Source organism: Scyliorhinus torazame, chromosome 22, assembly GCF_047496885.1.
Source record: "Scyliorhinus torazame isolate Kashiwa2021f chromosome 22, sScyTor2.1, whole genome shotgun sequence".
In the NCBI taxonomy this organism is placed as follows: Eukaryota; Metazoa; Chordata; class Chondrichthyes; order Carcharhiniformes; family Scyliorhinidae; genus Scyliorhinus; species Scyliorhinus torazame.
This window is the reverse complement of record NC_092728.1, coordinates 26,577,637-26,604,177: the sequence shown is the minus strand read 5'-3', so window position 1 is coordinate 26,604,177 and position 26,541 is coordinate 26,577,637. Positions and strand designations below refer to the sequence as shown.

The window sequence follows — 26,541 nt, the reverse complement described above, 5'->3', positions numbered from 1 at the left end:
GGGAGGAAACCGGAGCACCCGGAGGAAACCCACGCACACACGGGGAGGATGTGCAGACTCCGCACAGACAGTGACCCAAGCCGGAATCGAACCTGGGACCCTGGAGCTGTGAAGCAATTGTGCTATCCACAATGCTACCGTGCTGCCCTAATCCTGTTAGAATTTTATAGGTTTCTATGAGATTCCCCTCTAATTCATCTAAACTCCAGTGAATATAATCCCAACTGACTCAATCTCCCCTCATACATCAGTCCCGCCATCCCAGGAATCAGTCTGGTAAACCCTCGCTGCACTCTCGTTAGAGCTGGAACATCCTTCCTCAGATAAGGAGACCAAAACTGCCCACACTATTCCAGGTGTGGCCTCACCAAGGCCCTGTACAATTGTAGCAAGACATCCCTGCTTCTATACTTGAATCCTCTCGCTATGAAGGCCAACATACATTAGCCTTCTGTACCGCCTGCTGACAGGTGTATGAGGACACCCAGGTCTCGTTGCACATTCTCCTCTCTCAATCTATAGTCATTCAGATAATTGCCTTCCTGTTTTCGTTACTAAAGTGGATAGCCTCATATTTACCCACATGATACTGCACCTGCGATTCATTTGCCCACTCACTCAACTTGTCCAAATCGCACTGAAGTATCTCTGCATCCTCCTCACAGCTCACCCTCCCACCCAACCTGGTGTCATCTGTGTGGTGGTATGTATTAGGGGTAATACGGTACACCACGATGCCGACAAGCTATTGGTAGATGGATACTGGGTCCTGATAGGATCTGCCGCCTACTGGGCTCCACCCAGAAATGCCGGTATAAGAACCCGGATTTCCCCCAGCAGCTGCATTCTGTAACCGAGCTGCTGGGGAACAAGTTCTGCTCAATAAAGCCTTTAATTGATGTTACCTCAACCTGCCTCGCGTCATATTGACGGTCCTACAATCTGCAAATATGGAGATATGACAACTTGTTCCCTCATCATTAATATACATTGTGAATAGCTGGGGTCCCAGCACCAATCCCTGCTGTACCACACTAGTCACTGTCTGCCAATTTGAAAAGTATCCGTTAATTCCTCTTTGTTTCCTGTCTGCCAACCAGTTTTCTATCCATCTCAATACGCTATCCCACGCACTTTATTTTGACGCGCTCATCTCTCAAGCGGGACTTTGTCAAAAGCCTTCTGAAAGTCCAAATAAACCACATCCACTGGCTCCCCCTCGTCAACTCTGCCAGTTACATCCTCGAAGATTTCCAGGAGATTTGTCAAGCATGATTTCCCCTTTTGTAAATCCATGCTGACTCTCTCTGATCTTGCCACTGTTTTCCAAGTGTTCTGCTATTAAATCTTGATAATGGACTCTCGCGTTTCCCCACTACCTGACTGGTCTATAATTCCCTGATTTCCCTCTCCCTCCCTTTTTAAATAGTGGAGTTGCATTAGCTACCCTCCAATCTGCAGGGACTGTTCCAGAGTCTATTGAATCTTGGAAGATGACCACCACCAAGGCACCCAGTACTTCTCAGGAAACTTCCTGAAGTATTCTGCATGGAGATTATCAGGCCCTGGGATTTATCAGCCTTCAATCCCAATGTCCCCAATACCATTTATCCACCAATATTGATCTCCTTCACTTCCTCCCTCTGACCAAACCCTGTGTTCCCCTGCATTTCTGGTACGTTATTTGTGTCATTTGTGAAGTCGGAACCAACATATGTGTTTAGTTGGTCAGCCATTTCTTTGGTGAACTTTGGCCCAGACCGTGTGAGTGTCAATCGCCTTTGTCCGCTCCAGGGTGGGGTCAGATATTGTCCATTGCCTAACATAGAACATACAATGCAGAAGGAGGCCATTCGGCCCATCGAGTCTGCACCGACCCACTTAAGGCCTCACTTCTACCCTATCCTCGTAATCCAATGACCCCATCTAACCTTTTTGGTCACTAAGGGCAATTTTATCATGGACAATTTACCTAACCTGCACGTCTTTGGGCTGTGGGAGGAAACCGGAGCATCCGGAGGAAACCCACGCAGACACAGGGAGAACGTGCAGACTCCGCACAGACAGTGACCCAATGGGGAATCGAACCTGGGACCCTGGAGCTGTGAAGCCACAGTGCTATCCACTTGTGCTACCGTGCTGCCCTGCAGTTGCCAATAATTAATGTTGCTCCATCATCACGGCCCGGGGGGTGGGGGGGGGGGGGGGGGAGGGGGGGGGGGGGGGGGGATATGAGAGAATGAACCATTGGCCTTGCTCCAGTCTGTACTGCATTCGCGAGCCAACGCTGGTACTAGTTGCTATGGTGCTCACTCCAGCACCTCGCCCAAACCCCCACCACAGCACTGCCCCCCCCCCCCAACAATCGCATTTTGTGGTTAAGATTCAAAGCCTAGTTAGAGGGCAGAGAGCCCACAGCTCAGCAATCGTGCCCAGTGTCAAGGGTCAAGGGGCGAAGGCTAAGGAGAGGCCTTCAGCGAGAGGCCTTCTGAAGGCCTCTCGTTTTCTTTGAGGGAGAGGGAGAGGGATGGAGAGAGAGTGAGGGAGAGAGAGAGAGTGAGGGAGAGGGAGAGTGAGGGAGAGAGAGAGTGAGGGCGAGAGAGTGAGGGAGAGCAAGAGGAGGGAGAGTGGGAGAGAGATGGAGAGAGTAAATGAGGAGGGAGAGAGAGTGAGGGAGAGGGGAAGTGAGGGAGAGAATGAGGGAGAGCGTGAGTAAGGGAGAGAGAGTGAGGGAGGGAAAGTGAGGGAGAGAGTGAGGGAGAGCTGGAGTGAGGGAAAGAGAGAGCGAGGGAGAGAGTGAGGAAGAGAGAGAGGGAGAGAGGGAGTGAGGGAGAGAGAGAGAGTGAGGGAGAGCGGGAGTGAGAGAAAGGGAGAGTGAGTGAGGGAGAGAGAGTGAGGTAGGTCGGGAGTGAGAGAGAGCGGGAGTGAGGGAGAGAGAGAGTGAGGTAGGGAGAGAGTGAGGGAGAGACGGAGAGTGAGGGAGAGAGAGAGTGAGAGGGAGAGAGAGAGAGAGTGAGGGAGAGAGAGTGAAGGAGAGAGAGAGTGAGCGAGAGAGTGAGGGAGAGAGAGTGAAGGAAAGAGGCAGAGAATGAGAGAGAGTAAGGGAGAGAGGGAGAGAGAGAGAGAGTGAAGGAGAGTGAGGGAGAGAGAGTGAGGGAGGGAGAGAGGGAGAGAGAGTGAGGTGAGGGAGAGAGTGAGGAAGAGAGTAAGAGACGGAGCTAGGGAGAGAGAGTGAGGTGAGGGAGAGAGAGTGAGGGAGGGAGAGGGAGGGGGAGAGAGAGGGAAAGTGAGTGAGGTGAGGTAGAGAGAGAGAGGGAGGGAGGGAGAGTAAGGGAGAGAGAGTGAGGTGAGAGAAAGAGTGAGGGGGAGAGAGTGTGTGAAAGAGAGTGAGGGAGAGAGAGTGAGTGAGGTGAGGGAGAGTGAGTGAGGGAGAGAGTGAGGTGAGGAAGAGTGTGAGGGAGGGTGAGAGAGAGGGAGAGTGAGTGAGGTGAGGGAGAAAGAGAGGGAGGGGGAGAGAGTGAGGGAGAGAGTGAGGAGAGGGAGAGGGAGAGAAAGAGAGAGTGAGAGTGAGAGACAGTGAGTGATGGAGAGATTGAGGTCAGGGAGAGAGAGAATGAGGGAGAGTGGGAGGGCGATGGAGAGAGTGAGGAAGAGTGGGAGGGAGATGGAGAGAGTGTGGAAGAGTGGGGGGGGGAGATGGAGAGAGTGAGGGAGAGTGGAGAGAGATGGAGAGAGAGAGGGAGAGTGGGACAGAGATGGAGAGAGTGAGGGAGAGTGGGAGGGCGATGGAGAGTGAGGGAGAGTGGGAGGGCGATGGAGAGAGTGAGGGAGAGTGGGAGGGTGATGGAGAGAGTGAGGGAGAGTGGGAGGGAGATGGAGAGAGTGTGGAAGAGTGGGGGGGAGATGGAGAGAGTGAGGGAGAGTGGGAGGGCGATGGAGAGCGTGAGGGAGAGTGGGAGGGCGATGGAGAGAGTGAGGGAGAGTGGGACGGAGATGGAGAGAGTGAGGGAGAGTGGGAGGGTGATGGAGAGAGTGAGGGAGAGTGGGACAGAGATGGAGAGAGTGAGGGAGAGCGGGAGAGAGATGGAGAGAGTGAGGGAGAGTGGGACAGAGATGGAGAGAGTGAGGGAGAGCGGGAGAGAGATAGAGAGAGTGAGGGAGAGTGGGAGGGCGATGGAGAGAGTGAGGGAGAGTGGGACAGAGATGGAGAGAGTGAGGGAGAGCGGGAGAGATGGAGAGAGTGAGGGAGAGTGGGAGGGAGATGGAGAGAGTGAGGGAGAGTGGGAGTGAGATGGAGAGAGTGAGGGAGAGTGGGAGAGAGATGGGGAGAGAGGGAGGGAGAGTGGGAGGGAGAGTGGGAGGGAGATGGAGAGAGTGAGAGAGAGTGGGAGGGAGATGGAGAGAGAGGGAGAGTGGGAGAGAGATGGGGAGAGAGTGAGGGAGAGTGCGAGGGAGATAGAGAGAGAGTGACGGAGAGTGGGAGGGAGATAGAGAGAGTGAGGGTGAGTGGGAGGGAGATGGAGAGAGTGAGGGAGAATGGGAGAGAGGTGGAGAGAGAGAGGGAGAGAGAGAGTGAGGGAGAGTGAGGGAGAGTGGGAGGGAGATGGAGAGAGAGTGAGGGAGAGTGTGAGGGAGATGGAGAATGGGAGGGAGATAGAGAGAGAGTGAGGGAGATTGGGAAGGCGATGGAGAGAATGAGGGAGAGTGGGAGGGAGAGTGAGAGGGAGATGGAGAGAGTGAGGGAGAGTGGGAGAGAGATGGAGAGAGAGTGAGGGACAGTGGGAGGGAGATGGAGAGAGTGAGGGAGAGTGGGAGGGAGATGGAGAGAGTGAGGGAGAGTGGGAGGGCGATGGAGAGAGTGAGGGAGAGTGGGAGGGAGAGTGGGTGGGAGATGGACAGAGTGAGGGAGAGAGAGAGTGAGGGAGAGTGGGAGGGAGATGGAGAGAGCAAGGGAGAGTGGGAGGGCGATGGAGAGAGCAAGGGAGAGTGGGAGATGGAGAGAGAGTGAGGGAGAGTGGGAGGGAGAGTGGGAGGGAGATAGAGAGAGAGAGGGACAGTGGGTGGGAGATGGAGAGAGTGAGGGAGAGTGGGAGTGAGATGGAGAGAGTGAGGGAGAGTGGGACGGCGATGGAGAGAGTGAGGAAGAGTGGGAGGGCGATAGAGAGAGTGAGGGAGAGCGGGAGAGAGATGGGGAGAGAGTGAGGGACAGTGGGAGGGAGATGGAGAGAGTGAGGGAGAGTGGGAGGGAGATGGAGAGAGCGAGGGAGAGTGGGAGGGCGATGGAGAGAGTGAGGGAGAGTGGGAGGGAGGGAGAGTGGGTGGGAGATGGAGAGAGTGAGGGAGAAAGAGAGTGAGGGAGAGTGGGAGGGAGATGGGGAGAGAGGGAGGGAGAGTGGGAGGGAGAGTGGGAGGGAGATGGAGAGAGTGGGAGGGAGAGTGGGAGGGAGATGGAGAGAGTGAGGGAGAGTGCGAGGGAGATAGAGAGAGAGTGACGGAGAGTGGGAGGGAGATAGAGAGAGTGAGGGAGAATGGGAGAGAGTGAGGGAGAGTGACGGAGAGTGGGAGGGAGATAGAGAGAGCGAGGGAGAGTGGGAGGGCGATGGAGAGAGTGAGGGAGAGTGGGAGGGAGAGTGGGTGGGAGATGGAGAGAGTGAGGGAGAGAGAGAGCGAGGGAGAGTGGGAGGGAGATGGAGAGAGCGAGGGAGAGTGGGAGGGCGATGGAGAGAGTGAGGGAGAGTGGGAGATGGAGAGAGAGTGAGGGAGAGTGGGAGGGAGAGTGGGAGGGAGATAGAGAGAGAGAGAGGGACAGTGGGTGGGAGATGGAGAGAGTGAGGGAGAGTGGGAGTGAGATGGAGAGAGTGGGACGGCGATGGAGAGAGTGAGGAAGAGTGGGAGGGCGATGGAGAGAGTGAGGGAGAGCGGGAGAGAGATGGGGAGAGAGTGAGGGACAGTGGGAGGGAGATGGAGAGAGTGAGGGAGAGTGGGAGGGAGGTGGATAGAGCGAGGGACAGTGGGAGGGAGATGGAGAGAGTGAGGGAGAGTGGGAGGGAGATGGAGAGAGCGAGGGAGAGTGGGAGGGCGATGGAGAGAGTGAGGGAGAGCGGGAGAGAGATGGAGAGAGTGAGGGAGAGTGGGAGGGAGATGGAGAGAGTGAGGGAGAGTGGGAGGGAGATGGAGAGAGTGAGGGAGAGTGGGAGAGAGATGGGGAGAGAGGGAGGGAGAGTGGGAGGGAGAGTGGGAGGGAGATGGAGAGAGTGAGAGAGAGTGGGAGGGAGAGTGGGAGGGAGATGGAGAGAGTGAGGGAGAGTGCGAGGGAGATAGAGAGAGAGTGACGGAGAGTGGGAGGGAGATAGAGAGAGTGAGGGTGAGTGGGAGGGAGATGGAGAGAGTGAGGGAGAATGGGAGAGAGTGAGGGAGAGAGAGAGTGAGGGAGAGTGGGAGGGAGATGGAGAGAGAGTGAGGGAGAGTGGGAAAGAGATGGAGAGAGAGAAGGAGAGAGAGTGAGGGAGAGTGAGGGAGAGTGGGAGGGAGATGAAGAGAGAGTGAGGGAGAGTGTGAGGGAGATGGAGAATGGAAGGGAGATAGAGAGAGAGTGAGGGAGATTGGGAAGGTGATGGAGAGAATGAGGGAGAGTGGGAGGGAGAGTGAGAGGGAGATGGAGAGAGTGAGGGAGAGTGGGAGGGCAATGGAGAGAGTGAGGGAGAGCGGGAGAGAGATGGGGAGAGAGTGAGGGACAGTGGGAGGGAGTGGGTGGGAGATGGAGAGAGTGAGGGAGAGAGAGAGTGAGGGAGAGTGGGAGGGAGATGGAGAAAGCGAGGGAGAGTGGGAGGGCGATGGAGAGAGTGAGGGAGAGTGGGAGATGGAGAGAGAGTGAGGGAGATTGGGAGGGAGAGTGGGAGGGAGATAGAGAGCGAGAGGGACAGTGGGTGGGAGATGGAGAGAGTGAGGGAGAGTGGGACGGCGATGGAGAGAGTGAGGAAGAGTGAGAGGGCGATGGAGAGAGTGAGGGAGAGCGGGAGAGAGATGGGGAGAGAGTGAGGGACAGTGGGAGGGAGATGGAGAGAGTGAGGGAGAGTGGGAGGGAGATGGAGAGAGCGAGGGAGAGTGGGAGGGCGATGGAGAGAGTGAGGGAGAGTGGGAGGGAGGGAGAGTGGGTGGGAGATGGAGAGAGTGAGGGAGAAAGAGAGTGAGGGAGAGTGGGAGGGAGATGGAGAGAGCGAGGGAGAGTGGGAGGGAGATGGAGAGAGTGAGAGAGAGTGGGAGGGAGAGTGGGAGGGAGATGGAGAGAGTGAGGGACAGTGCGAGGGAGATAGAGAGAGAGTGACGGAGAGTGGGAGGGAGATAGAGAGAGTGAGGGAGAGAGAGAGTGAGGGAGAGTGGGAGGGAGATGGAGAAAGCGAGGGAGAGTGGGAGGGCGATGGAGAGAGTGAGGGAGAGTGGGAGATGGAGAGAGAGTGAGGGAGAGTGGGAGGGAGAGTGGGAGGGAGATAGAGAGAGAGAGGGACAGTGGGTGGGAGATGGAGAGAGTGAGGGAGAGTGGGAGTGAGATGGAGAGAGGGAGAGTGGGACGGCGATGGAGAGAGTGAGGAAGAGTGGGAGGGCGATGGAGAGAGTGAGGGAGAGCGGGAGAGAGATGGGGAGAGAGTGAGGGACAGTGGGAGGGAGATGGAGAGAGTGAGGGAGAGTGGGAGGGAGATGGAAAGAGCGAGGGAGAGCGTGAGGGCGATGGAGAGAGTGAGGGAGAGTGGGAGAGAGATGGGGAGAGAGTGAGGGAGAGTGGGAGGGAGAGTGGGTGGGAGATGGAGAGAGTGAGGGAGAAAGAGAGTGAGGGAGAGTGGGAGGGAGCTGGAGAGAGCGAGGGAGAGTTGGAGGGCGATGGAGAGAGTGAGGGAGAGTGGGAGATGGAGAGAGAGTGAGGGAGAGTGGGAGGGAGAGTGGGAGGGAGATAGAGAGAGCGAGGGACAGTGGGTGGGAGATGGAGAGAGTGAGGGAGAGTGGGAGTGAGATGGAGAGAGTGAGGGAGAGTGGGACGGCGATGGAGAGAGTGAGGAAGAGTGGGACGGCGATGGAGAGAGTGAGGGAGAGCGGGAGAGAGATGGGAAGAGAGTGAGGGACAGTGGGAGGGAGATGGAGAGAGTGAGGGAGAGTGGGAGGGAGATGGAGAGAGCGAGGGAGAGTGGGAGAGAGATGGGGAGAGAGTGAGGGACAGTGGGAGGGAGATGGAGAAAGTGAGGGAGAGTGGGAGGGAGATGGAGAGAGCGAGGGAGAGTGGGAGGGCGATGGAGAGAGTGTGGGAGAGTGGGAGGGAGAGTGGGTGGGAGATGGAGAGAGTGAGGGAGAGAAAGAGTGAGGGAGGGTGGGAGGGAGATAGAGAGAGAGTGGGAGAGTGGGTGGGAGATGGAGAGAGTGAGGGAGAGAGAGAGTGAGGGAGGGAGATAGAGAGAGAGAGGGAGAGTGGGTGGGAGATGGAGAGAGTGAGGGAGAGTGGGAGGGAGAGTGGGTGGGAGATGGAGAGAGTGAGGGAGAGAGAGAGTGATGGAGAGAGTGAGGGAGATAGAGAGCGGGGTCCACGTTCATCACGGCTGCCTATTCGAACCAATGACTATTGTGAAAGGTGTGGTAGTTACAACTGATTGTATAATAGAGGTAATACGGTAATGCTCCTGTACTACAGGTACGGGGGTAGATCCCTGCCTGCTGGCTCCGCCCAGTAGGCGGAGTATCAATGTGTGTGCACACCGAGCTGCTCCCATTCAGGAGGCCACACATCTCTGTGTAATAAAGCCTCGATTACCCTCTACTCTCGTCTCGTCGTAATTGATCGTGCATCAATTTATTAAGCAGAGATATTACAGCGATGGATCTCCGCATCAAGCCAGATCGCCTACAGCTGCACCTCAAGCAGCCAACGCCACGTCGGCCTTCGACCTCTGGCTAGCTTGCTTCGAAAGCTACCTCGGATCAGCGACTGAACAACCCTCGGACGCACAGAAGCTCCAGATCCTGAACTCACGGGTGAGCTCCGAGATTTTTCCCCTTATCCGGGATGCGCCGACTTACCCTGAAGCTATGGAGCTTCTGAAAGGACACTATATCCGGCCGATCAACAAACTCTACGCCAGACACCTCGTGTCCACGAGGCAGCAACTCCCCGGTGAGTCATTAGACGATTTCTGGCGTGCCCTGCACATCCTGGCGAGGAACTGCAATTGCCAGGCAGTTTCGGCCGCTGAACATACAGATCCCTTAATCAGGGTCGCTTTCGTTATGGGCATGGAGTCAGCGTACATCCGCCAGCGCCTATTAGAAGGGGGCACGCGCGACCTCGCGGCGACCAGACAACTCGCGAACTCGCTAACGGTAGCCTCCCGTAACGTACAGTCGTACGCCCCCGACCGCACGGCTTACGCCCCGACACCACGGTGCCCTCATGGACATCGTGAGCCCCACCAGCGGCCGCCCCCAGCCAACCCCAAGCCTGCGCTGCACGGTAGTCAGCCAATCCCGGGGGGCCCAAATGCTATTTCCGCGGGCAGACAAAGCACCCCCAGCAGCGCTGCCCGGCGCAGAGCGTAACCTGCAGGGCCTGCGGAAAGAAGCGATATTTCGCTGCTGTGTGCCAGGCCCGGTCGATCGCTGCTGTACATAAGCCCAGTGTTCCTGCACCCCCCACGTGCGACCCGTGGGCGCCGTCATCTTCCTCCCAAGAGACCACGTGCGGCCCGTGGGTGCCGCCATCTTTAACGCTGCCCGCCATGTGCGCTCCGTGGGCGCCGCCATCTTCGGCGCCATTTTCGACGGCGCCCCTCGACCCCTGCTCGTCGGGGACTTCATCTGGCCGTTCATCGCCTGCCACCACTGCCGACCAGCCTGGGGCCTACCAACACCAGCCGCAGCTCGCCTCCATCACGCTCGACCAGTCCTGGCCGCACAACCTCATAACCGCGACGACAACGGTGAAAGTCGATGGGCACAAGACATCCTACCTTCTTGACTCCGGGAGCACGGAACGCTTCATCCACCCCGCTACGGTAAGGCCCTGCTCCCTCGCGGTACACCCTGTTACCCAGAGAATCTCCCTGGCCTCCGGATCCCATTCCGTGGAGATCTGGGGGTACTGCATCGTCACCCTCACCGTCCAGGGCGTAAAGTTCAGCACTTCCGGCTCTACGTCCTCCCCAACCTCTGCGCTGCCCTATTACTCGGCCTGGACTTCCAGTGCAACCTCCAAAGTCTAACTCTAAAATTCGGCGGACCCCTACCCCCCTCACCATCTCACGACCCTTAAGGCCGACCCACCTTCCCTGTTTGCAAACCTCACCCCAGATTAAAACCCGTCGCCACCAGGAGCAGACGGCACAGTGCCCAGGACAGGACCTTCATCAGGTCGGAGGTCCAGCGGCTGCTGCAGGAAGGCATCATCGAGGCCAGCAACAGCCCCTGGAGAGCCCCAGTGGTAGTAGTAAAGACTGTGGAGAAACAGAGGATGGTCGTTGACTACAGTCTGACCATCAATTGGTACACGCAGCTCGAGGCGTACCCCCTCCCACACATATCTGATACGGTCAATCAGATTGCACAGTACCGGGTCTTTTCCACAGTGGACCTGAAATCTGCCTACCACCAGCTCCCCATCCGCAAGGCGTTCAAAGCAGATGGCCGCCTCTATCATTTCCTTAGGGTTCCCTTCGGCGTCACTAACGGGGTCTCGGTCTTCCAACGTGAGATGGGCCGAATGGTTGACCGGTATGGGTTGCGGGCCACCTTCCCGTATCTAGATAACTGCGGCCACGACCAGCAGGACCACGACGCTAACCTCCTCAAATTTCTCCACACCGCTAAACTCCTTAACCTCACGTACAATAAGGAGAAGTGCATGTTCCGCACCAACCGCTTAGCCATCCTTGGCTATGTTGTGGAAAATGGAGTCCTAGGGCCTGACCCCGACCGCATGCGCCCCCTCATGGAACTCCCCCTTCCCCACTGCCCCAAGGCCCTGAAACGATGCCTGGGGTTTTTCTCCTATTATGCCCAGTGGGTCCCTAACTATGCGGACAAGGCCCGCCCACTCATCCACTCCACAGTTTTCCCCCTGACGGCTGAGGCTCGCCAGGCCTTCAACCATATCAAGGCAGACATCGCCAAGGCCATGATGCACGCGGTCGACGAGATCCTACCCTTTCAGGTTGAGAGCGATGCAGCAGACGTCGCTCTGGCCGCCACCTTCAACCAGGCAGGCCCGTGGCATTCTTTTCCCGCACCCTTCATGCCTCCGAACTTCGGCATTCCTCTGTCGAAAAGGAGGCCCAAGCCATCGTGAAAGCTGGGCGGCATTGGAGGCATTGCCTGGCCGGCAGGAGATTCACTCTCCTCACTGACCAACGGTCGGTTGCCTTCATGTTTAACAACACACAGCGGGGCAAGATCAAAAATGATAAAATCTTGAGGTGGAGGCTCGAGCTCTCCACCTACAATTACAAGATTTTGTATCGCCCCGGGAAGCTCAACGAGCCCCCCGATGCCCTATCCCGAGGTACATGTGCCAGCGCACAAGTGGACCAACTCCGGGCCCTACACGATGGTCACCCAGGGGTCACCCGGTTCTTTCACTTCATAAAGGCCCGCAATCTGCGGATGTCAGGGTGGTCACCAGGGACTGCCAGGTCAGCGCGGAGTGCAAGCCGCACTTCTACCGGCCAGACCGTGCGCGCCTGGTGAAGGCCTCCCGCCCCTTTGAACGCCTCAGCATGGACTTCAAAGGGCCCCTCCCCTCCACCGACCGAAACACGTACTTTCTCAATGTGGTCGATGAATACTCCCGATTCCCCTTCACCATCCCATGCCCCAATATGACTTCTGCCACGGTCATTAAAGCCCTCAACAGCATCTTCGCCCTGTTCGGTTTCCCCGCTTACGTCCACAGCGACCGGGGATCCTCCTTTATGAGCGATGAGCTGCGTCAGTTCCTGCTCGGCAAAGGCATCGCCTCGAGCAGGACGACCAGCTACAACCCCCGGGTAAACGGGCAGGTGGAGAGGGAGAATGGGATGGTCTGGAAGGCCTTCCTGCTGGCCTAACGGTCCAGAAATCTCCCGGTCTCCCACTGGCAGGGGGTCCTCCCCGATGCGCTCCACTCCATTCGATTGCTACTCTGCACTGCAACTAATGAAACCCCCCATGAACGTCTCCTTGCCTTCCCCAGGAAGTCCACCTCCGGGGTTTCGCTCCCAACATGGCTGGCAGCTCCAGGACCCGTTCTCCTCCGCAAGCACGTGTGGTTCCACAAGACGGACCCGTTGGTCGAAAGGGTACAACTACTGCACGCGAACCCGCAGTACGCCTAGGTGGCGTACCCCGACGGGTGCCAGGATACAGTCTCCCTCAGGGACCTGGCACCAGCTGGATCCCACCCATGGCCCACCTCACCCCCCCCCCCACCCCGATTGCCCCGGCGCCACTCACCCTCCCCCCAGCGGACCTCACTACAGCCTCCGCCACTGGGCGATCCATCCGCCACTGGTTCCACCCGGGGATGAAGATGAGGACAGCACGCTCCCGGAGCCACAGGCGACCAAGTCGGCGCCTGCATCACCACCGGGACCGAGGCGCTCACAGCGGAGGATCAAGGCACCCGACCGGCTGAATTTGTAAATTTTCACTGGACTGTAAACTTTAAATTGTCACAAACCTGTAAAATAAAATTCCACCACCCGCGCTGGACTCTTTTTTTAACTGGGGGTGAATGTGGTAGTCACCACTGATTGTATAATAGAGGTAGTACGGTAAGGCTCCTGTACTACAGGTACGGGGGTAGATCCCTTCCTGCTGGCTCCGCCCAGTAGGCGGAGTATAAATGTGTGTGCACACCGAGCTGCTCCCATTCTGGGAGCAGCTGCAGGAGGCCACACTAATTGATAGTGCATCAAAAGGATTTACAGCAAAAGCTGATTGGACGGCATTCCTGCTCGTTAGTGACAAAAATTCAAACCACTCACAGGGAGAGAGAGAATTAGCCAGAAAAGGAGGGAGAGTGAGAGTGAGAGAGAGGGGGAGAGAGGGAGATAAAGAGAGGGAGGGAGATGGAGAGACATTGAGAGAGAGAGAAAGAGAGGGGAGAGAGAGAGAGAGAGAAAGAGAGGGGGTGGGAGAAAAAGCGACAGAGAGAAAGAGAGAGAGACAAAGAGTGACAGAAAGAGAGAGAGAGAAACAGTGAATGACAGAAAGAGAGAGCGAGAAAGAGAGCGAGAGCTAGAGACAGAGAGAAAGAAAGGGAGAGGGGGAGAGAAAGAGACAGAGACAGAGAGAGAGGCAGAGAGAGAGAAAGAGAGACAAGATAGAGAGAGAGAGAGAGATAATGAGAGAGAGAGAGAGAGACAGGGCGGGCAGCACGGTAGCGCAGTGGGTTAGCACTGCGGCCTCACGGCGCCGAGGTCCCAGGTTCGATCCCGGCTCTGGGTCACTGTCGGTGTGGAGTTTGAACATTTTCCCCGTGTTTGCGTGGGTTTCGCCCCCACAACCCAAAGATGTGCAGGGTAGGTGGATTGACCACGCTAAATTGCCCCTTAAATGGAAAAAATGAATTGGGTACTCTAAATTATTCAAAAAAACAAAAGGAAAACAGAGAGAGAGTGAGAGAAAGAAAGAAACAGAGGGAGAGAGAGAGACAGGGAGAAGGGGAGAGAGAGAGAGACAGCGATAGAGAGAGAGAAATAGACAGAGAGATAGAGACAGAGAGAGAAGCAGAGGTAGATAGAGAAAGACAGAGAGAGAGACACAGAGAGTGAGAGAGAAAGGCAGAGAGTGAGAGGGAGAGGCAGAGAGAGAGAGAGAGACACACACACAGAGAGTGAGAGTGGGAGGCAGAGAGAGAGACACACAGAGAGTGAGAGGCAGAGGCAGAGAGAGAGACACAGCGAGTGAGAGAGAAAGGCAGAGGGAGAGAGAGACAGAGAGAAAGAGACAGAGAGAGAGGGAGAGAGTCAGAAAGAATGAGAAATCGGGTGTTCTCTGTTGGGGCTGTGTTCTGCCCAGACCTGCTGGTTGTAAATTGGGTTGGCACCTTGCTGTGTAATCTGTGAGTGACGTGTCTGGTTCCCTTGGCAACCTATCAAGCTGGATAAACACAGAGGCCCCAGCATCCTCATCCAATGTCAGGGGTCATTGCTCAACAAGGACCAAGGTCACAAAGGGGAAGGGTCAGTTCCCCTTCCTCCGCTCCTTCAGCAATCCAGCTTCAATCTCAAAATTACACTTCCACTCTGCCCAGACCTCCTTCTTTCATCTCTGCTTCTTTCTCCCCCTCTCTCTTTCACGCTCCCTTTCTCCGTCTCTCTCTCTCAACGGCTGGGGCCCAGCATTTATTGCCCTAATTGCCCCCGAGAAGCCGCCATCTTGAACGGCTGCAGTCCTCGTGTGGTGTAGGTACACCCACAGTGCTGTTAGGGAGGGAGTTCCAGGATTCTGACCCAGTGACAGTGAAGGAACGGCCGATGTATTTCCAAGTCGGGATGGTGTGTGTGTGTGTGTGGGGGGTGCCCTCGGAGGGGGGACTCGCTGGTGGTGGGTGTTCCCCATGGCGTCTGAGGCCCTTTTCCTTCTCGGGGGGTAGAGGTGGTGGGTTTGGGCGACGCTGTCGAAGGAGCCTTGGCGAGTGTAGACGGTGCACACGGCTGCCGCTGTGCGTCGGGGGGTGGGGGGAGTGGGTGTTGAAGGTGGGTCGATTGAGCGGTGAGGAGCTGCTTTGTCCTGGATGGTGTCGAGCTTCTCGAGTGTTATCGGAGCCGCGCTCATCCAGGCGAGTGGGAGAGTCCATCACATTCCTGACTTGTGACCTTGTAGATGGTGGACAGGCTTTGGGAGGGAGTCAGGAGGTGAGTTACTCTCCGCAGGATTCCCAGCCTCTGACCTGCTCCGGCAGCCACAGTATTTATGTGGCTGGGTCCAGCTCAGTTTCTGGTCATGAGAACCCCCAGGATGTTGATAGTGGGCGATTCAGCGATGGTAATGCCATTGAATGTCATGAGGGTAGTAGATGACACACAGACAAGTGTTGGGCAGGTGGGGGGTGGGTTTGGGGGTGCAGTGGGGGAGAGGGGGGGGGGCATGTTTTGGTATGTGAGGAGGCCAAGGGTCAACCGCAAGGTATTCTGGGTGAGGTTATGGGTGAGGGGTCAGTGTTCGATGGGGTTTTTCACCAGGCCCTCCCAGTGCACGGCAGCTCATGTCACATTCTCCCGTTCCGACGCTAGTTCCCTGCTTTCTCATCCTTGGGCGCGTCTCCGTTGTGGGAGCGTTGTGAAGTGAAGCTCGCCACCGTGGCTGCTGCTTTGAAGCTTCTCTTCCTCCTCTGCACGTTCTGTTCCGGGTGGAAGAGAATGACGTAGACTTTGGGGATGTACAGCATCCCGAGGCACACAAACGCACTCAGACTCATGGATACAGTCAAGGTTGTTGTCTGGATGTACATCTGGAACACACACATACACAGTGAGAACCCTCCAAATAGAACCACACTGACAACCAATGTTCAAATACCCACACACCCTCACCGCTCTCCCTCTATCTCTCTACCTCTTACTCACTCACTCACACTCTCTCTCTCCCTGTTTCACCATCTCTCTCTCTATCTCTGTCTCTCACTCTGTCTCTGTGGGCGGGCGTCTCCGACCCCCGCCGGGTGGGAGAATCTCCGGCGGTCGGCGTGAATCCCGCCCCCGCCGTCCTCCCAATTCTCCCGCCCCCCAAAACCCGGCCTGGCGTGAGTCGCGCCGCCCGCCTGAGAATGGCGGGGTCCGGCGCGACTCAATGGGCGCCGGGGCCGCCCGAATTCTCCGGCCCGCGATGGGCCGAAGTCCCGCCCGCCTGCAGCCGGTCCCGCCGGCGTAAATCAGAGTAGGTTCCTTACCGGCGGGACCTGGTGGCGCGGGCGGGCTCCGAGGTTCCTGGGGGGGTGCGGGGGCATCTGGTCCCGGGACGTGCCCCCACGGTGGCCTGGCCCGCGGTCGGGGCCCACCGATCCGCGGTCGGGCCTGTGCCGTGGGGGCACTCTATTACTCCGCATCGGCCGTTATAGTCCTCCGCGATGGCCGATGCAGAGACGAACCCTCCCGCGCATGCGCCGACTCGCGCCGGCTGGGGGAGGCCCTTCGGCGCCGGTTGGCGTGGCGCCAAGCCCCTTCCCCGCCGGCCGGAGGATTCTGCACCTTTGGGGCGGCCCGACGCCGGAGTGGTTCACGCTGCTCCGTCCCACCGGGACCATCCGCCCCGCCGGGTGCAGGAGAATCCCGGCCACAGGTCTCTCTCTCGCTCTCTCACCATCTCTCTCTCTCACCATCTCTCTCTCACTGTCTCTTTCTCTCTCTGTCTCACTCCCTGGGCGGGATTTTCTGACCCGGGGGCCGTGTCGGAGAATCGCCGGGCCGGGCGCCGGAACGTAACGCCGCCCCGATGCTGGTCCATTGGCTCAGGCGCGATCGGCGCAGCGCCGCTGTATGCGCCCCCCCCCCCCCCGCCGATTCTCCGCGCAGAATGGGCCGAGTGGCCGCAAGATAGCCCGAGTCCCGCCGCAGCCGTTCACATGTGGTCTTACCCGGCGGGACATTGGCGTCCATCCTGCGGGGGGGGGCGGCCTGGTCGGGGGGAGGGGGGTCCGACCCGGGTGGGCCTCCGCCGTGGCCTGGCCCGCGCTTGGGGCCTACCAATCGGCGGGCTGGCTTCTCCTGGTGGGGGCCTCTTTTACTCCGCGCCGGCCCCTGTAACTCTCCGCCATGGTGCGTCGGGGCCACATGGAGAAGGAAGCGAGTTCGCACCGGTCGCAGCGCACATGCGCGCTGGCTGTGGCGCCCGTTTGACGCCGGTATCGGCAGCTGGAGCTGCATGAGTCGCTCCAGTGCCGTGCTGGCCCCCTGTAGGGCTCAGGATCGCTGCTCCTGGGGGCCTGTTGACGCCGTCGTAAAACGCAACGGCGTTTATGACGGCGTCAACACAGCCTCAGGATCAGAGAATCCCGTCCCCTATCTCTCTCCATCTGACTTTCTATCTCTCTGTCTCTCACTCTATCTCTGTCTCTCTCTCACCATCTATCTCTCTTACTCTCCATTTCTCTGTTTCTCACTCTGTCTCTCTATTTCTCCCCTCGATTCCCGTCCAGAACGGACATTTTTTTGTTAAATCACTCCCTTAATCTCGGACTCTCTCCCAGCTTCACTCTGTCTCACTCTTTCTATCCTCCTCTCCCTCTCTCTGCCTCCCTCTCTCTATCTCTCTCTCTCTCTGACTCTTTCTCTACATCTCTTCTTTCCCTCTTCGTTTCCTTCTCACTGCCCCTCCCTCTCTCCCACTTTCTGTCTCTCTCTGTATCTCTGTCTCACTCCGTCTACCCCTCTCTGTCTATCTGACTCCCTTCTCTGTCTCCTTCTCTCTGCCTCCCTCGCTCTCTCTCACTTCTCCCTCCCTCCCTCTCTCTCTCACTCTTAACCTCGCTCTCTATGCCTGCCTCCATCATTTGGCCTCCCTCTGTCTCCCTCTTTCTATCTCTCTCAGTGCCTCTCTCTGTCTCGCTCTTTCTCTCTCTTTATCTTTCGCTCGCTCTGTCTGTCTCTCTTTCTTTGTCGGCCTCATTCTGTCTCTCTCTCTTGCTCTCTCTCTCATGCCCCCATGTCCTCCCTATCTCTGTAACCTCCTCCAGCCCCTACAACCCTCCCTATCTCTGTAACCTCCTCCAGCCCCTACAACCCTCCCTATCTCTGTAACCTCTTCCAGCCCCTACAACCCTCCCTATCTCTGTAACCTCCTCCAGCCCCTACAACCCTCCCTATCTCTGTAACCTCCTCCAGCCCAAACAACCCTCCCTATCTCTGTAACCTCCTCCTGCCCCTACAACTCTCCCTATCTCTGTAACCTCCTCCAGCCCCTACAACCCTCCCAATCTCTGTAACCTCTTCCAGCCCAACAATCCTCCCTATCTCTGTAACCTTCTCCAGCCCCTACAACCGTCCCCATCTCTTAACCTCCTCCAGCCCCTACAACCATCCTCATCTCTTAACCTCCTCCAGCCCCTACAATCCTCCCTATCTATGTAACTTCCTCCAGCCCCATCAACCCTCCCTATCTCTGTAACCTCCTCCAGCCCCATCAATTCTCCCTATCTCTGTAACCTCCTCCAGCCCCTACAACGCTCCCTATCTCTGTAACCTCCTCCAGCCCCTACAACGCTCCCTATCTCTGTAACCTCCTCCAGCCCCTACAACCCTCCCCATCTCTGTAACCTCCTCCAGACCCTACAACCCTCCCCATCTCTGTAACCTCCTCCAGACCATACAACCCTCCCTATCTCTGTAACCTCCTCCAGCCCCATCAATTCTCACGATCTCTGTAACCTCCTCCAGCCCCATCAATCCTCCCGAGCTCTGTAACCTCCTCCAGCCCCTACAACGCTCCCTATCTCTGTAACCTCCTCCAGCCCCTACAACGCTCCCTATCTCTGTAACCTCCTCCAGCCCCTACAACCCTCCCCATCTCTGTAACCTCCTCCAGCCCCTACAACCCTCCCCATCTCTGTAACCTCCTCCAGACCCTACAACCCTCCCTATCTCTGTAACCTCCTCCAGCCCCATCAATTCTCACGATCTCTGTAACCTCCTCCAGCCCCATCAATCCTCCCGATCTCTGTAACCTCCTCCTGCCCCTACAACCCTCCCCAGCTCTGTAACCTCCTACAACCCTCCAAGATCTCTGCTCTCCTCTCCTCCCAGCCTCTGGAGCATCTCCCGATTCCCATCGCTCTGCCATTAACGGCCTGGACGGCCCCGAGCTGTGGAATTCCGTCCCTAAACCTCCCTGTCTTTCTCCTTCCTTACGGTGATCTTAAAAGCTAATTTATTTTGCCGAGCGCTTGGCAAACTGTCTCCTCTTGTGATTTTCACTTCCATTCTGTTGATTTGGCCTTTGTGAAATGCCGAGGGATATTTTTCAAATGAAAGACCCCATTTAGATGACAGCTGTTGTGAGCAGATATCTGTGACGGATTAGGAAGCAGCATGCGGGGAATGACTGACACTGGGGTCAGGGCAGAATGGAGAGGAATGATCAGAATCCCAGGAGAAAGGCAGAAGAGGAGGAAGGTGACACCGAAACGGGAGAGGAAAATGAGGAGGACATGAGGAAAATGAGGAGAGCAATTAGGCGAAAATAAGTAAATGAGGAGGTAAATGAGGAGGAAAAAGGCAGTGGAAATATGGAGGAAATGAGGAGGAGTCTGTGGAGAAACTGAGGAGTGAAATGAAGACAAAATAAGGAGTTAAATGTGGAGAAAACTGAAGAGGAAAATGAGAAAATGCAAGGGAATATGCAGAGGAAAATCGGGAAGAAAACAAGGAGACACTGCAGAGGAAAATGGGGAATAAAATGAGGGAAAATGCAGAGGAATATCGGGAAGAAAATGAGGAGGAAAGTGAGGAGGAACTGGAGAAGAATATGGGGAGGGAAATGAAGAGGAAATTGGGGAGGGAGATGAAGAGGTAAATTGGGAAGAAAATGGGGAGGGAAATGAGGTAAATTGGGAAGGAAATGAGGAGGAAAATAGGGAGGGAAATTGGGAGGGAAATTGGGAAGAAAATGGTGAGGGAAATGAGGTAAATTGGGAAGGAAATGAGGAGGAAAATGAGGAGAAAATGGGGAGGAAAATGAGGAAAAAAGAGAGGGAAATTAGGAGGTAAATGAAGAGGAAAATGGGGAGGTAAACTGGGAGAGAAATGAGGAAAGTGGGGAAGAAAATTGGGAGGGAAATGGGAAGGAAATGAGGAGGAAAATGAGGAGGAAAATCAGGAGAAAATCAGGAAGAAAATGTGGAGGAAATGAGGAGGGAGATGGGGAGAAAATTAGAAGTTAAATGAGGAGGAATCTGATGTGTCAGGAAGGGGGCGCAGTGGGCTGGAGGATGGGGAGGGACCTTTACCTTTTCCGCTGATTGGGCCGTGCCAAAGAAAATGGGGACGAAGGCCAGCCAGATGATGCAGGTGGTGTACATGGTGAAGCCGATGGGTTTGGCTTCGTTGAAGGTCTCGGGGACTCCGCGGCTCTTCACGGCGTACACGGTGCAGGTGACCATCAGGACGATGCTGTAGCTCAGGCAGCAGATGATGGAGAGGTCGGACATGTCACATTTGAGCATGCCACGAGCCAGCTCGGGATTGGGGGTGCGCTGCTCCTCGTAGTCCACGTGGGCATGAGGGGGTTCGACGCCCAGCCACACCAGGGCCCCCAGCACCTGGAGGGAGATGAGGATGAAGGTGATGGCCAGCTGCGAGGTGGGGCTGATGAACCGGGGCGGCGTCACCGAGCGCTTGCCAGTCTCGAAGATGCGGTAAATGCGGTTAGTCTTGGTGAGCAGCGCCGAGTAGGTGATGCTCATGCCCAGGCCCAACAGGAGGCGCCGCAGAGCACAGACGACGGCACCCGGCTCAGCAATCATGAGGAAGGTGATGACGTAGATGAGGAAGATTCCAGTCAGCAGCACGTAGCTCAGCTCTCGGCCCGACGCCCGCACGATGGGTGTGTCGTTGTGTCGGATGAAGACCAGGACAGTGGAGGTGGTGGCCAGGATGCCCAGCACGGCCAGGATAAGGGGCAGCACCGCCCAGGCTGAGTGCCACTCCAGCTTGACCACGGGCGTTGGACGGCAGCCTGTCCGGTTGGTGCTAGGCCGCATCTCCAGAGGGCACAGCTCGCACTCAAACTCGCTCAGCTGGTACCGGTAACCGTCGCACAACTCACAGTGCCAGCAGCAGGGCACACCCTTCACCATCTTCTTTCGCTCGCCGGGATGGCAGGGAAAACTGCAGACCGATGGCGGCACCTCCGTGCCCCCACCTCCCCACTGCATCTCCTCCATCTGCAAGAGAACAGGGACAGCACGGGGTTAGATACAGAGTTCAGCTCCCTCTACACTGTCCCCAACAAATACTCCCAGGACAGGTACAGCACGGGGTTAGATACAGAGTAAAGCTCGCTCTACACAGTCCCCATCAAACACTCCCAGGACAGGTACAGCACGGGGTTAGATACAGAGTAAAGCTCCCTCTACACTGTCCCCATCAAACACTCCCAGGACAGGTACAGCACGGGGTTAGATACAGAGTAAAGCTCCCTCTACACAGTCCCCATCAAACACTCCCAGGACAGGTACAGCACGGGGTTAGATACAGAGTAAAGCTCCTTCTACACTGTCCCCATCAAACACTCCCAGGACAGGTACAGCACGGGGTTAGATACAGAGTAAAGCTCCCTCTACACTGTCCCCATCAAACACTCCCTGGACAGGGACAGCACGGGGTTAGATACAGAGTAAAGCTCCCTCTACACTGTCCCCATCAAACACGCCCAGGACAGGTACAGCACGGGGTTAGATACAGAGTAAAGCTCCCTCTACACTGTCCCCAACAAACACTCCCAGGACAGGTACAGCACGGGGTTAGATACAGAGTAAAGCTCCCTCTACACTGTCCCCATCAAACACTCCCAGGACAGGTACAGCACGGGGTTAGATACAGAGTAAATCTCCCTCTACACTGTCCCCATCAAACACTCCCTGGACAGGGACAGCACGGGGTTAGATACAGAGTAAAGCTCCCTCTACACTGTCCCCATCAAACACTCCCAGGACAGGTACAGCACGGGGTTAGATACAGAGTAAAGCTCCCTCCATACTGTCCCCATCAAACACTCCCAGGACAGGTACAGCACGGTGTTAGATACAGAGTAAAGCTCCCTCTACACTGTCCCCATCAAACACTCCCAGGACAGGTACAGCACGGGGTTAGATACAGAGTAAAGCTCCCTCCATACTGTCCCCATCAAACACTCCCAGGACAGGTACTGCACGGGGTTAGTCACAGAGTAAATCTCCCTCTACACAGTCCCCATCAAACACTCCCAGGACAGGTACAGCACGGGGTTAGATACAGAGTAAAGCTCCCTCGACACTGTCCCCATCAAACACTCCCAGGACAGGTACAGCACGGGGTTAGATACAGAGTAAAGCTCCCACTACACTGTCCCCATCAAACACTCCCAGGACAGGGACAGCACGGGGTTAGTTACAGAGTAAAGCTGCCTCTACACTGTCCCCATCAAACACTCCCAGGACAGGTACAGCACGAGGTTAGATACAGAGTAAAGCTCCCTCTACACTGTCCCCATCAAACACTCCCAGGACAGGTACAGCACGGGGTTAGATACAGAGGAAAGCTCCCTCTACACTGTCCCCATCAAACACTCCCAGGACAGGTACAGCACGGGGTTAGATACAGAGTAAAGCTCCCTCTACACTGTCCCCATCAAACACTCCCAGGACAGGGACAGCACGGGGTTAGTTACAGAGTAAAGCTGCCTCTACACTGTCCCCATCAAACACTCCCAGGACAGGTACAGCACGAGGTTAGATACAGAGTAAAGCTCCCTCTACACTGTCCCTATCGAACACTCCCAGGACAGGTACAGCACGGGGTTAGATACAGAGTAAAGCTCCCTCTACACTGTCCCCATCAAACACTCCCAGGACAGGTACAGCACGGGGTTAGATACAGAGTAAAGCTCCCTTTCACTGTCCCCATCAAACACTCCCAGGACAGGTACAGCACGGGGTTAGATACAGAGTAAAGCTCCCTCTACACTGTCCCCATCAAACACTCCCAGGACAGGTACAGCACGGTGTTAGATACAGAGTAAAGCTCCCTCGACACTGTCCCCATCAAACACTCCCAGGACAGGTACAGCACGGGGTTAGATACAGAGGAAAGCTCCCTCTACACTGTCCCCATCAAACACTCCCAGGACAGGTACAGCACGGGGTTAGATACAGAGTAAAGCTCCCTCTACACTGTCCCCATCAAACACTCCCAGGACAGGGACAGCACGGGGTGAGTTACAGAGTAAAGCTGCCTCTACACTGTCCCCATCAAACACTCCCAGGACTGGTACGGCACGGGGTTAGATACAGAGTAAAGCTCCCTCTACACTGTCCCCATCAAACACTCCCAGGACAGGTACAGCACGGGGTTAGATACAGAGTAAATCTCCCTCTACACTGTCCCCATCAAACACTCCCTGGACAGGGACAGCACGGGGTTAGATACAGAGTAAAGCTCCCTCTACACTGTCCCCATCAAACACTCCCAGGACAGGTGCAGCACAGGGTTAGATACAGAGTAAAGCTCCCTCCATACTTTCTGCATCAAACACTCCCAGGACAGGTACAGCACGGGGTTAGATACAGAGTAAAGCTCCCTCTACACTGTCCCCATCAAACACTCCCAGGACAGGTACAGCACGGGGTTAGATACAGAGTAAAGCTCCCTCCATACTGTCCCCATCAAACACTCCCAGGACAGGTACAGCACGGGGTTAGTCACAGAGTAAATCTCCCTCTACACAGTCCCCATCAAACACTCCCAGGACAGGTACAGCACGGGGTTAGATACAGAGTAAAGCTCCCTCGACACTGTGCCCATCAAACACTCCCAGGACAGGTACAGCACGTGGTTAGATACAGAGTAAAGCTCCCACTACACTGTCCCCATCAATCACTCCCAGGACAGGGACAGCACGGGGTTAGTTACAGAGTAAAGCTGCCTCTACACTGTCCCCATCAAACACTCCCAGGACAGGTACAGCACGAGGTTAGATACAGAGTAAAGCTCCCTCTACACTGTCCCCATCGAACACTCCCAAGACAGGTACAGCACGGGGTTAGATACAGAGGAAAGCTCCCTCTACACTGTCCCCATCAAACACTCCCAGGACGGGTACAGCACGAGGTTAGATACAGAGTAAAGCTCCCTCTACACTGTCCCCATCGAACACTCCCAGGACAGGTACAGCACGGGGTTAGATACAGAGTAAAGCTCCCTCTACACTGTCCCCATCAAACACTCGCAGGACAGGTACAGCACGGGGTTAGATACAGAGTAAAGCTCCCTCTACACTGTCCCCATCAAACACTCCCAGGACAGGTACAGCACGGGGTTAGATACAGAGTAAAGCTCCCTCTACACTGTCCCCATCAGACACTCCCAGGACAGGGACAGCACGGGGTTAGATACAGAGTAAAGCTCCCTCTACACTGTCCCCATCAAACACTGCCAGGACAGGTACAGCACGGGGTTAGATACAGAGTAAAGCTCCCTCTACACTGTCCCCCTCAAACACTCCCAGGACAGGGACAGCACGGGGTTAGATACAGAGTACAGCTCCCTCTACACTGTCCCCATCAAACACTCACAGGACAGGTCCAGCACAGGGTTAGATGCAGAGTAAAGCTGCCTCTACACTGTCCCCATCAAACACTCCCAGGACAGGTACAGCACAGGGTTAGATGCAGAGTAAAGCTGCCTCTACACTGTCCCCATCAAACACTCCCAGGACAGGTACAGCACAGGGTTAGATACAGAGTAAAGCACCCTCTACACTGTCGCCATCAAACACTCCCAGGACAGGTACAGCACTGGGTTAGATACAGAGTAAAGCTCTCTCTACACTGTCCCCACCAAACACTGCCACAACAGGTACAGCACGGGGTTAGATACAGAGTAAAGCTCCCTCTACACTGTCCCCATCAAACACTCCCAGGACAGGTACAGCACGCGGTTAGATACAGAGTAAATCTCCCTCTACACTGTCCCCATCAAACATTCCCAGGACAGGGACAGCACGGGGTTAGATACAGAGTAAAGCTCTCTCTACACTGTCCCCACCAAACACTGCCAGGACAGGTACAGCATGGGGTTAGATACAGAGTGAAGCTCCCTCTACACTGTCCCCATCAAACACTCCCAGGACAGGGACAGCACGGGGTTAGATACAGAGTAAAGCTGCCTCTACACTGTCCCCATCAAACACTCCCAGGACATGTACAGCACGGGGTTAGATACAGAGTAAAGCTCCCTCTACACTGTCCCCATCAAACACTCCCAGGACAGGTACAGCACGGGGTTAGATACAGAGTAAAGCTCCCTCTGCACTGTCCCCATCAAACACTCCCAGGACATGTACAGCACGGGGTTAGATACAGAGTAAAGCTCCCTCTACACTGTCCCCATCAAACACTCCCAGGACATGTACAGCACGGGGTTAGATACAGAGTAAAGCTCCCTCTACACTGTCCCCATCAAACACTCCCAGGATAGGAACAGCACGGGGTTAGATACAGAGTAAAGCTCCCTCTACACTGTCCCCATCAAACACTCCCGGGACAGGTACAGCACGGGGTTAGATACAGAGTAAAGCTCCCTCCACACTGTCCCCATCAAACACTCCCAGGACAGGTACAGCACGGGGTTAGATACAGAGTAAAGCTCCCTCTACACTGTCCCCAGGACAGGGACAGCACGGGGTTAGATACAGAGTAAAGCTCCCTCCACACTGTCCCCATCAAACACTCCCAGGACAGGTACAGCACGGGGTTAGATACAGAGTAAAGCTCCCTCCATACTGTCCCCATCAAACACTCCCAGGACAGGTACAGCACGGGGTTAGTCACAGAGTAAATCTCCCTCTACACAGTCCCCATCAAACACTCCCAGGACAGGTACAGCACGGGGCTAGATACAGAGTAAAGCTCCCTCGACACTGTGCCCATCAAACACTCCCAGGACAGGTACAGCACGTGGTTAGATACAGAGTAAAGCTCCCACTACACTGTCCCCATCAATCACTCCCAGGACAGGGACAGCACGGGGTTAGTTACAGAGTAAAGCTGCCTCTACACTGTCCCCATCAAACACTCCCAGGACAGGTACAGCACGAGGTTAGATACAGAGTAAAGCTCCCTCTACACTGTCCCCATCGAACACTCCCAAGACAGGTACAGCACGGGGTTAGATACAGAGGAAAGCTCCCTCTACACTGTCCCCATCAAACACTCCCAGGACGGGTACAGCACGAGGTTAGATACAGAGTAAAGCTCCCTCTACACTGTCCCCATCGAACACTCCCAGGACAGGTACAGCACGGGGTTAGATACAGAGTAAAGCTCCCTCTACACTGTCCCCATCAAACACTCGCAGGACAGGTACAGCACGGGGTTAGATACAGAGTAAAGCTCCCTCTACACTGTCCCCATCAAACACTCCCAGGACAGGTACAGCACGGGGTTAGATACAGAGTAAAGCTCCCTCTACACTGTCCCCATCAGACACTCCCAGGACAGGGACAGCACGGGGTTAGATACAGAGTAAAGCTCCCTCTACACTGTCCCCATCAAACACTGCCAGGACAGGTACAGCACGGGGTTAGATACAGAGTAAAGCTCCCTCTACACTGTCCCCCTCAAACACTCCCAGGACAGGGACAGCACGGGGTTAGATACAGAGTACAGCTCCCTCTACACTGTCCCCATCAAACACTCACAGGACAGGTCCAGCACAGGGTTAGATGCAGAGTAAAGCTGCCTCTACACTGTCCCCATCAAACACTCCCAGGACAGGTACAGCACAGGGTTAGATGCAGAGTAAAGCTGCCTCTACACTGTCCCCATCAAACACTCCC

General features: G+C 55.8%; 1 protein-coding gene and 1 long non-coding RNA gene across 2 annotated transcripts in view; one reads left to right on the top strand and one right to left on the bottom strand.

The window, feature by feature from the left end:
• The window catches only part of LOC140398976 (uncharacterized), a 78,504-nt gene that overhangs the window by 33,170 nt on the left and 18,793 nt on the right, over positions 1 to 26,541 (top strand). The gene's annotated exons all lie outside the window — the stretch shown is intronic.
• Positions 15,152 to 26,541, bottom strand: part of LOC140398975 (metabotropic glutamate receptor 6-like) — a 194,337-nt gene continuing 182,947 nt past the window's right edge. Inside the window, exons 9-10 of the mRNA XM_072487995.1 lie at positions 19,955 to 20,890; positions 15,152 to 15,466 (exon numbers count right to left, since the gene is read on the bottom strand). Coding sequence (XP_072344096.1) covers positions 15,245 to 15,466; positions 19,955 to 20,890 — 1,158 coding nt within the window. The 3' untranslated portion in view covers positions 15,152 to 15,244. The remainder of the gene's footprint in view (positions 15,467 to 19,954; positions 20,891 to 26,541) is intronic.